Source organism: Amyelois transitella, chromosome W (assembly GCF_032362555.1).
Source record: "Amyelois transitella isolate CPQ chromosome W, ilAmyTran1.1, whole genome shotgun sequence".
Classification (NCBI taxonomy): domain Eukaryota; kingdom Metazoa; phylum Arthropoda; class Insecta; order Lepidoptera; family Pyralidae; genus Amyelois; species Amyelois transitella.
The window spans coordinates 11727532-11740041 of NC_083536.1; the positions used below are offsets into that span (position 1 = coordinate 11727532).

The 12510-nt window shown below is 38.2% G+C and overlaps 1 protein-coding gene across 1 annotated transcript; it reads left to right on the top strand.

Annotated features, from left to right (window-relative positions):
- The first annotated feature begins 11177 nt into the window (after nt 1-11177).
- On the top strand, nt 11178-12200 carry LOC106141276 (uncharacterized). The gene has a single exon (XM_060954126.1). It carries the CDS (start codon nt 11178-11180, stop codon nt 12198-12200), a length of 1023 nt encoding a protein of 340 aa, XP_060810109.1.
- The last annotated feature ends 310 nt before the right edge of the window (nt 12201-12510 follow it).

Here is a 12510-nt window from a genome sequence, read left to right on the forward strand (position 1 = left end):
TACCATCAGACCAAACTGTGATAGCAAAATGGTGCGATAAAGTACAAATTATCTATTACTAGCTGCGCTCCTGGGCTTTGGTCCGTGGTCGTGAGAATTTCGGGATAAAAATTAACCTATATTTCCAGGTAATATTCTACCTATATATTAAATTTCATCAAAATCCATCCAGTATATTTTACGTAAAAGAGTAACGAACATCCATCCTTACAAAGTTGCATTTATAATATAATATTAGTAGGATGGATCTGGAATATAAGAATATCCAAGAGGATGTTGTTATATAAATGTAAGTAGTACCTACCTATCGCTACCCAAATCTCAAACTCACGTTCGATCTATGTGATTTGTTCTTTTTTTATTACAGCCCGAGGTAAAAAAGGAGCTCCTGAAGGTTTAATTTGTCTCTGTGACAATTTCATCAAAATCTGTGCAGTAGTTTCTGGGTTTATTCATTACAAACAAAAAATAAAACAAATTTATCACGGAGAAGCGTTATTCGGCTAGGCGGAAAACAAGGAGACCTTAATTTTTTATGAATACTAGTGTAAAAAATATATATTATTTATTCGTTAGTTAAGCTATCTGAATATGTTTTTAATAGTCAATTAATTGTGTGGTATTTTAATTAGATTTAGGAGTTAAAATACGACACCCGAATTCTGGTGTATTACAACATTTATACTGAATGGACCCACATAAATTATTCGATACTTAGCAAGAAATATGGTCGATTCATTCACTAAAACACGTTATGGATTTTATTAAAAAAAATACACACAAAAAACTTGCGTAAAAATGACACATTACGATTGAATTACATTTTTGTTGCTAACGGTATGTTGCTCGATTCGTGGCTACGCACCCCGCCCGCACCCCTTCTTCGCCAACGGTCGAAATTGACAGTGTCCGACGGCAATTGTTTATCGTGTGTCATTTGCATAGTATATAATTAATAAACAATTGAAGAGTGATTGTTTGTGTTCAAGTGTTGTGATTATACTCATTCGTAGCGGAATTTACTAAGCTTTGTGTTATTGGAAAATATTTTAATGAAATGGGAATGAATTTCGTGCAATTAACGTGTAAAGTGTAAATGGCGGCCAAAAAAATGTCATCTTTAAAATGTTCGGGGCTACAGATGATACTTGAGGTATTTATTAGTATATAATTTTACTTTTATCTTGATGCTCGTTTCGTTATCTTTTTTTAGGTATACAGTTCATTGAATATAATTATACGGTTGAAGCACAAAGTTAACTTTTCTGCGGAAAGTCGGCAAAATTTTCATTGTACGGGACGTTACCGGAGTGTAGACTTTAGGAAATGCGGACGCGTCACGGGTTAATGGAACAGGGTGTACTTTATCGTCACGCTCCAGAATCGGATTCTGAGGAGCCACAACTAGTAGTTCCAGCATCTATGCTTCCAGAGGTAATGAAAGAATTTCATGACGCCCCTACTGCTGGCCACCAAGGCGTGGATCGTACCATCAATCGCATCAGGCAGCGGTACTATTTCACAGGAATGCGTAAACACGTTACAGAATATTTAAAGAATTGCATAGAATGCCAACGTTACAAATTTTCAAACCAGAAGCCCGCTGGATTACTACAAACACCGATACTACACCAAAGAGGTGAAGTATTAGCCGTCGACCTTTTCGGTCCACTCCCTGAAGCTGAGAATGGCGAAAAGTGGGTATTCCTCATCGAGGATACTGCCACCCGCTGGGTAGAATTGTTCGCTCTCAAGGAGGCTACAGCTGAGGTTTGTGCAAAGTTAATGATAGAGGAGTATTTCATGCGTTATGGGTTTCCCAGACGTGTCATCTCAGACAATGGGGTGCAATTTGTGTCTGCAGTAATGCAGCAATGTATGTTTTTATTTGGTATCAAGCAGAATTTGATACCCCTCTATCATCCCGAAGCCAACCCAGCTGAACGCAAGAACCGTGATCTGAAGGTTCAGCTAGCGATGTTGGTCAAGAATGAGCATCGCAGTTGGCCACAGTTCTTACCTCAGGTACGTTTTGCTCTTAATTCCGCTACTTGTGCCACCACCAGGCGGCCATACATCATGTACGCGGGCGTAATGCCACCAGGCATTACGCCCGCGTACATGATGTATGGCCGTGAAATGCGGACGCCCTTCGACGTCCAGCATGACTTGCGGGCTATATTGGCCAAGGAAGCCTTCGTACCTCAGGTAACGCCCTATCTTACAAAATTCGTCTATTCCTTAAAGGATATACGCGATCGGGTCGAAAAGCATCAAGATCAAAAGAAAGACCATGGTGATTCCTCTAGGAGACCATCTCCAGTTTTCAAAGTTGGGGATTAGGTACTGTTGACCATGCGTGCTCTTAGCAATGCAACCAAGGGTTTGACTAGAAAGTTCATGCCGCAGAGAGATGGGCCTTACACAATTAACAAGGTAATCAGTCCTACGTCCTATGAGCTGGTGGATAGTCAGGGTCAACATATAGGTCGTTATCACGCGTCAGATCTGACTTGTCTTATTCATAGTAGTGTCGAAAATGTAGAGCCCGTCCAACCTCGCCGTTTGCGAGGACGGCCACGTAAAGCTAAAAGATAGTCGCGCTTTCTGATGTTACCAACTCACTCTCGGGGCGATGTCGTGACTTGGAGGAGGAGGATGTAGCGCGCATCACTATTTTTATCAGACATACCCCAACCCTATTTTATGCTAAGGTTGGCGGCCTCGTCGGCCGCAGCCTATCACCATGCGTAGCGCCGCGTGCTTTGTCTATTTTCCTTTAAACGGTTGTCGTTCTGTCTCGAACGACCAATGGCAGAGCTTCCCGCCTTTTTTGTCAGCTGCATGCCCGCTCTCTCGCGCCGAAACTGGGAGTTCGACCGCCGTCCGCTCCGCCATGAGCGATGTTTTCTTGTGTCCTTATAATTTTCTTGTCTAAACGGTAGATTCTGTATTTTATATTTTGTTAGCACTCAAATAAATAATATAACTGCTACAGCAGTTAAATCCGATAAAGAACCATCGCATTCAAATGAACAACTGATACGTGAAGTTTATGAACGAAATGAAAGAGAAAAAAATATTATAATCGCAGGTTTACCCGAACAGTTCATTCTTGATGCTGAAGAAAGAAAAAATAAGGATACAAATGCTGTAATGCAAATGAAACGTTCAATAATTGAAAATATAACGATCCCAACCTTGCCAAGAGTATTGCGTCTTGGGAAATATAACTCAGCTAAATCTCGGAACTTGAAAGTGTGCTACGACACTAAAGAAATACCAAAACAACTACTTCGCAATAAGGACAAATTCCCAGATACAATTAAGATATTCTCAGATCAAACTCCGGCACAAAAAAAAGTACATTCAAAGTTAAAAGGCTGAATATGCCCGACGTCAGCGCACCGGTGAAAAGATATTACTATAAAAAACATAAATGGAAGACCCAATATAATAAAGGCTTTACCAAAAAACTCAATCGACCAATTGACGTTTCTACAAAAAACCTAAATAAAAATATTTATCAACTTGTCGCCAACTATCAAGATATCCAAAATGATAAATCTCGTCTGTCATTACTATACCTTAATGCCCGGAGCATTCGGAAAAAAAGAAAATTTGATGAACTAAAAAGTGTTCTTAAGTCGTTAAAATCTGTACATGTCATTTGTGTAACTGAAACTTGGCATGAAAATGAGACTGAAGCCAATCGATTTCATCTTCCAAACTACACACATTACTACAACTTTCGAAATGATAAAACTGGAGGCGGAGTTTCTGCTTACGTGCATAATAACCTTAAACATAGTTTATCCGAATCGACATACACAGATGGAAATAACTACTTGTGGATTCACTTAGAAAGATACTGTTATACAATCCTGGAAACACAAAATTAAAAGACTTTTAAGAAACATACTGTCTTCAACTTCATCAATATAACAGAGCTATCGTTTTTTGGAGATTTAACATTGATCTTAGATTGAAAAAAGATAGAAAAGTGAAATTATATAAACAAATGTTAAATCAGGCTGGACATACGATAATTACAAAATCACCAAAAAATACTGTACACACGATTCAAAGGCGAAACAATCAATAATAGACCATGTTACGACAAATCTGAAATATGTCAATTTTAATATGGCAATAGTTCAGTCGTCTATGTCAGACCACAGACAAATAAATGTAAGCTTTGTGTTGTCACTTGACAGTGATATTTCAGTATTTTCTAGTTCAGCCTAAAGCGGGAGCCTCTAATGAAGAGAACGTCAAAAAAGAGTGTCAAATAAACACAATTAAATACGGTCTACCGATTAATCATTTTGAATACTAAACAAAACAATAATTCAGTGAATCCCAAATGTGTACATGTGAATTTACTTTCAGTGCAAAGACAATTCAAGTGTAATAATAAAAATAGTAAAGCATGAACATTTAATTGTCGATTCTCTGTTTTTAGGTTAGTATTTCATTAGTTTGTAGTTATAATACTAGTAAGTAATGTTAAATTTATTTGTTTTTAATGAATAAACTCTGTTTTTAGATTAATTTCATGGTGTTATGATTTAAAGGAGAAAAACCCATCTTATAAATCGACAATTCTTATACCTACAAAATGAAGAAATTAAGATTTGAATTTATTGTAAAAGCAAAGCCGGATGATAATAAGACAAATATTTATGTAATAACCTCCATTATGGATACACAAAATCAAACTTTTGTAGTGCCTAGAGAGTATCAACCGGTACAGCTACACAAAGAAGTAATAAAACATGAAATATTTGATAAAATAAAAAATCTCTCCAGAAAAGACACGATAAGAGACAGGTTTGGATAACATTTACCAAGGAAATGAAATCAACATATTTAGATGATGGGAACTTACAATTTGATGGGTATTTACTTGAAAAATTAGAACAAAATAATGAGTCATCACCAACAGAGCCAACATCGTTAAAAAAAAAGGAAAATAACATTAAATTAACAGCATAATTTGCAATAGATAAATTTTCAAGAAATACAACAAATTTATTTATTTATTTAAACTTTATGCACGTAAAATGTACAACAGGTGGACTTAATGCCACAAGGCATTCTCTGCCAGTCGAACCTTCGGACCAAACTGATATGGATGTACGGGTGGTGCAATGACTTTAAAAAAAATAATAATAATAAAAATATGAATAATAGATTACTTTATAGACTTACATATAATATAGTTTACATACATAAGTATGACTATAGATATATACTATACATAAAATAAACATACATATACTACATAGGTTGGATGATTGTGTAGTTTAAAAAAAAAATGTACTGGTCAAAAAGATGTTTATGGACTTGCTCCCTGAATGCAAATCGGTTAAGCGTCTTCCGAATAGATTCAGGAAGGGAATTCCACAGTCGGATGGCTTGCACTTGGAATGAATTCGACATGAATCCAAGGCGGTGGGCAGGAGTGGCCAGAAGAAGGTTATCAGAAGAGCGAAGTGATCGAGCGTGGGTAACGCCTAAAAGTGGGAACTTCGATTTAAGGTAATCTGGAACGAAAGGGTCGTTGAGAATAGTATACAGCATGGATAGGATTCTAGCTTTACGATGAAGAGGAATAGGCAGCCAACCAAGCTGAGAACGAAAAGAGGAGACATGGCCATATTTCGTAAATCAAATATGAAACGGATGCAATTATTGGCTAGTCTATCCAGCTTTAGGACAAGTGACTGATTCAAATCACAGTAACACACATCTGCATAATCACTCAAAGGAAGGATAAGGGATTGACAGAGTAATTTTTTGTTGTTCTGAGGAAGGAAGTTTTTAAATCTGTAGAGAGAACTTCGGAAACCTGATTTACCCAGCTGAGAGTGGAGTCAATATGCAGACCAAGATCTTTGACACTAGGGCAGTAAGGAATAATATTATTGCCAAATTTAATGGGAGGCACAGTTTTAAGATTTAATTTGATAAGTTACCCTGAACTTCCCACAATGATGGCCTGACACTTTTTCGGGTTCACAAAGACACCAAACTCTCTTGACCACTCAGCAATATGATACAGATCAGTATTTAACAGGGCTACAGCTGAGTTAACATCATTAGAATCGCAAGAATGGTAGAGTTGAAGATCGTCAGCATACAGTAACTTAAGTAAGTAGTTACAGGAATAGAAAAGGGTATGTTGAGATGGTTCGGTCATGTGGAGAGGATGAATGAAAACAGGTTGACTAAGCAGATATGCAGAGTTGAGAGTTGAGTACTCGGCGGGTAGCAGTTAAACAAAAAGTCATATTTTTTAGCCTCTCTATATTTTTCATATTTAAAAATTTTAAACTACAGAATTTATGCATAATTCATATGTTAATTATCATTAAATAACATAGTCTACCTGCCAGTTGTGAAATTTTCCTATTACCTGAAGAATACACCATAGAAACTGTTCAAAAATCCATGAATGATATGATGACACTTTTCAATGCGAAGATGGCAGACTTCCAGTGCAGTTTGCAACAGGCTAATACGTCACCAAACATCACTTCACTAGCTTCAGCCTTTGCTGATTTCAGAAGCCTTATCAATGTTACTATGGGGTCACTGCAGAAACAAGTTGCACTGCTTTCACAACAACAGGAGCAATTCGAGATGAATTTCCGACGTAATATTCTACTTCTCCATGGTTTATCTGAGAGCCCCAATGAAAATCTTGTTCCAGCAATCATCAGTATGGCAATTTCTAAGTTCAAGATAGCCAATTTCACTGAGGCCAATATTGCTCGCTGTTTTCGTTTGGGACGTTCCGCAATTGACAACAAGCCAAGGCCAATTTTGATTGAATTTTTAAACATTTCTTCAAAAGATAAATTCTGGCATGCCAAGACTACACTTAAGGGCTCAGGATTGACGCTCTCTGAATATCTGACTAAGAACAGGCATCAGGCGTTCATGGCGGCTCGTCAGCACTTTGGTGTTAACAAGTGTTGGACACGAGATGGTTGCGTTTTCATCATTGGGCGTGATGGGTCAAGACATCGTGTTTGCACCATCGAGGAGGTCAACAAACTTCGAGAAGACTTCCCATCTAATACACCAAAGGACTCGAATGTGCGAAATGTTTCTGAATTGTTGCCCGAGGACGGAAAACCAGCGGCAAAACCTGCATCAGTGCCAGCGGCTTCGGCAATCGTCGTGGGCTCGTCGTCGCGTTCGAAACGGGCGATTATGAAGAAATAATGCCGAGCCTAGGGTAACGATGTGATGTTCGGCTACCTTCTTGTATTTATATTTTTTATTTTTATTTTCTTCTGCGGTAGACAAATATGTTGAGCCGACAAAACTTTTGCTTGGTGTGTTTGTTTTATGTTTTGTTTTGATGGCGTGGGTGACATCATCCGTCATTCAACTTGACAATGACAGTTTGTTTTTTCTTTTAAATGTTTCTTTGTTTTTGTTATAATTTCTATATCTTTTTGCATAAATTTGTGTGGGTGCTTTATTCGAGTGCATTTGAGATGAATAGGCATACCTTGGCACTAACTTACCGTGTTCTATAATTAATTTTTTTTTTTTTTTGTGAAATTCATGATGGATTTACTTTAATTAGATTATGTCATTTTGTGTTTTCTTTGTTCTCATGGCTTCGTCTGCTGGCGGGTGGCTTAACATATGTAATTGCTAGTTTAGCAAAAATATTTGATATTATTTTATTTTATAGTATTTTGTATTATAAGTTATATTTATGTGTAGTTTAAATGATAGTATACATTCTATTCCTCTTCCACTTAACGAGATTGTTGACAACTGTTTTTCTGATGTTTCAAAAAATTTTAACATTATCCATATTAATGCACAAAGCATTCCAGGTCATTATCCTGATCTACTTACCTGTTTTGATAGTAAGCATATACATGCAATTTTAATCTCTGAATCCTGGTTCAATTCCTGTCATCCTTCCACTTCTTATTCTTTGCCTGGGTTTCAACTCATACGCAATAACCGCCCTGATAAGGGTGGCGGCGGCGTCGCCATTTACTTAAGATCATACATCCCTTCTAATGTTCTTCGCTTCTCTCATATAGCTGACTCTTCTCGGGAAGCTGAATATTTGTTTGTTGAAATCACCCTTTCACATACTCCTGTCCTTCTCGGTGTCTTTTATAGCTCTTCTTCTAATATTAATTACTTTTCCACATTTGAACTTCTGTTAGAAGATCTTATGCCTTCCTATAAGCATACTATTATTATGGGCGATTTCAACACTTGTTTGATTAAAAGTGATAGTCGTGCAAATGCATTAACTTCAATTGCTGATTCTTGCAATTTATCCATTCTCCCACTCCTCACCACGCACCACTTTCCTGGTTGCGTTCCTTCTCTACTAGATCTAATTTTTGTTTCCTCCCCAGAACTGGTAGTCAAACATGGTCAGTGTAATGCTGACATATTCTCTTACCATGACCTCTTATACCTTTCTTTCAAAATTAAACCTCCTAAACCCAAATCCAAAATTCTTTTGCTGCGTGATTTTGGTGGCATTAATTTTGACCTACTGCGACGGGATGCTTTTGAATCTAATTGGGAATCTGTGTTTGATTCTCACTCTGTTGACGACCAGATTAAAACATTTAATGCCCTACTTACCGAGATTTATGACAAACACGCTCCTATTCGTCCTGTTAGGTTAAAACATTTACCCGCTCCATGGCTGACCGATGATATTAAAGCATGTATTACCAAAAAACATTTTGCTTAAACTAAGTTTAAGATTGACCCAGTGAAATATCGTGACAAGTATATTGAAGCCCGCAATGCTTGCAACAAGATGTGTAGGGAGGCCCAACGCCGTGATATTCACAAATCTGTTGAAAATGGTGATCCAGGCAAGGTCTGGAAATTTTTAAATTTATTGGGAGTTGGAAAGAAAAATCATACTGTTTCCAAATCTCTGGATATTAATGGTCTTAACAGACATTTCTCTTCTTCTAGTGACTTCGGTGGCAATGATAAAAATTCCATATTAAACCACCTTAACTCTCTTTCTCCTCCCGACTACTCTCCTTTTTCGTTTAGCCTAATTACTGAGTGTGATGTTCGGAGGTGCATGAACGTTATAGGAACTGATGACGTCAGCCGGAAAATGATTCTGCCAATTTTAGACATTATTATTCCTACCATGACTCAAATTTTCAACAACTCCCTTTCTACCGGCTGCTTTCCCTCTATTTGGAAAAATGCTTTCGTTACACCTTTACCCAAAAAATCAAACCCTACTTCCTTTTCTGATTACCGTCCTATTTCCATCCTCCCATTTTTGTCTAAAATTCTTGAACGCTTGGTTCAGTTACAGTTAAACGGGTTCCTTCGGCTGAATCATATTCTTAATACCTATCAGTCAGGATTCCGTGCAGGACACAGTACTACGTCGGCCTTTATCACTATCAGTGAAGACATCCGTCTTGCTATGGATAATTCACAGTTGACAATTCTCACATTACTTGATTTTACGAATGCCTTCAACACGGTCGACCATGACGTTCTTTTGAGCTTGATGCGCACTCTGAACATATCTCCTTCGGTTATTATGTGGTTCACTTCGTACCTCAGTGGCCGTCAGCAGTGTATCCGTATTGACGATAACCTATCATCGTGGTGTCACATCTCGGCTGGGGTACCTCAAGGCGGTGTTCTCTCTCCTTTATTGTTCGCGCTTTTTATTAACCGTATCTCTGATAACCTTCGGTCTTCCTACCACCTTTATGCGGATGATCTTCAAATTTATTGTCATTCCTCCGCTGATGGTTTGCGCTCTGCAATTGCGACTATTAACAACGATTTGATGAGCATATCAGACTGGAGCAGATCTTTTGGCATAAAAGTTAATCCTTCCAAAACGCAGGCAATTATAATCGGCAGCCCTTATTTTGTTTCCCGTATAGACTGGAATTCTGTACCGTCCCTTATATTCAACAATGTGGTTATTCCTTTCAGTGATAAGGTGAAAAATTTGGGTCTGATATTTGACAAAACTTTGTCTTGGACGCCTCACATTAATGATGTGAGCAGGAAAGTTTTTGTTGCTTTCAGCTCACTCAGAAGGCTCCGTAATTTTCTGCCTTATGACACCAAAATTGCGCTGTCACAATCCCTTCTGCTCTCTCTTCTTGATTACGCTGATACTTGTTATCTGGATGTCACTGAAGAACAATTAAACAAATTAGAGCGTCTTCAAAATCTATCCATTCGATTCATATTTGGGCTTCGTAAATACGATCATGTTTCTTCATTTCGATCGCAACTGAAGTGGCTCCCGATCCGACTTCGTCGCAACTTGCACATTGTGACAATGCTCTATTCGGTCTTATTTGATCCGTTTTCTCCATCTTATTTAAAGGAGCGCTTCAATTTTTATAGCGATGCCCAAGGCGCCACACGCAGTCTGCGTAGCACGTTTACTCTACGACTAAGAGTACCGACATCCAACACCAATTTTTACTCCCACTCTTTTACTGTACAAGCTGTCCGTCTATGGAATGGATGTTCGCCGCTAGGTGGCGCAAACGTAAACACTGTGCTCCGTAGAAATTAATTCTTAAAATTATATAAGTACACCAATTTTCAAAGTAATATAATAAATGTGGTTATAAGTAAACAATACTCAAGTGACAGTGTTTGTGACAAAATATATAAACGTTTTAAGAAATTATAAGGACAAATCGGTACAAACTGAAAATGTCATAGTATGTGAGTAACAAAACATTTGGTGGTGACATTTTTGTGTATTCAGAGGCAGTGATAAAGGGCTCATCGTTGAGTGCAGTTTGTATAAACAGTAAATCGGTGTAACAATTCTTATTTTTAAATTTACGATAATAACGTACTGTTTACATCACAAGTTCTAATATTCAACAACAGATGTCGCTTCTCGTCTGCTTCTGTTAACGTGAGATTTACCGCCATCTGTAAATCTTTGTTAGAACTAAGACTATTGATTTATGTCACTATTTTGATGGTTTCTGCCACGGTCTGATAGAGGGCGTTACTTGTACCTAAATAAATTATCGTCGACAAATTTCATCATGTCGGAAAACTGTGCAGCATGTTCCAGCTCTCTTACCAAAAAAGAATACCTACGCTGCGTTTTATGCAAATCAGCATACGACATAACATGCTTAAATATGAGTAGTCAACGCTATCGCTCATTTTATAGTGCTAACTCAGAAAAAAAGCAAAACTGGAAATGTCCAGAATGTATTAGTAAAGTGCCTAAACAGGGAAACCTGACCACACCAGTACGCACAAACGTACCAGTCAGTGCTGACAGCCACAATTCTACGAGTCCATCCAGTGATAGTCAAAATGTGACTGTTAGATCTAAAGTCACAAAAACGCCCGTTTCTATTGAATCAATCTCAAATGACGACATTGATTATTCAAATATGAAGTCGTGTATGAAAACATTAGCTGAGGAAATGCAAGCGATGCGAAAAGATATAGGCAGAATGTGCGATAAGATAGACACGTTTACAGAAACCATCAGCACACGGGTTAATTTACTTGAGGCTAGAATCGACTCGTTAGAAAGCAAGAAGAGTGAAGTGGAAAACAAAAAGATAAAAGATTTAGAGGGAACGGTGTTGCAGCTAAAACTGAAATTACAGGAACGTGAACAGGAAGCCCTAGGGAATGACATCGAACTTGCAAGCTTTCCTGAGGTCAAAAATGAAAACACCACTCATTTAGTGCTGGCGGTTGCCAAGAAACTAGGTGTGGAGCTGGAAGAGCGTGACGTGGTGAACGCTCAACGTGCGGGGCCGGTGCCTGCGGCTGTGGAGGGCGGCGCGCCCGCCCGCCCGCGCCCGCTGGTGGTGCGCCTGGCGCGCCGCGCGACTCGCGACGGGCTGCTGCGCGCTGCGCGCGTGCGGCGCGGCGTTACCACCGAGGGCATAGTGGTTGCGGAGCACGGGTCACCTCGATCCTTCTATGTTAATGAAAGGCTAACGAAACCAAATAGACACCTATTTCTAATGGCACGACAAGCTGCTAAGCGCTCTAATTGGAAATACGTATGGACCAAGGATGGAAAAATCTATGCAAGGAGGGAGCAGGGCAGGGCGAGTTTTCGTCTTTGCTGTGAAACAGACATCCAAAAGGTTTTTGGTGATAGCTGTGTTCGTTCAGACCCACAAAATATGCAATAATATTCAAAATTTAATTAATATTTATATTTTAAGTTCCTTTAATTTTGAATTATATAATTCTAGATTATTACACAGATTATTAGTATTGTTGATTAATGATAAAATAATTTTAATGCTCTGTTTGTCACTGTTAAGTTTTCATTCATTTGTTATTCCTTTTCAATTCATTTTAATGTATTTTAAGTATAATTTAAAAATTCATACTGACATTTTTAAATATTGTGTGCTAATGTTAAATTTCTGGAAGCAATTTGTATGTTTGTCGCGGGAGGTTCCTTGTATATTGTTAGTGCGTGGTTTTCCCTGTAAC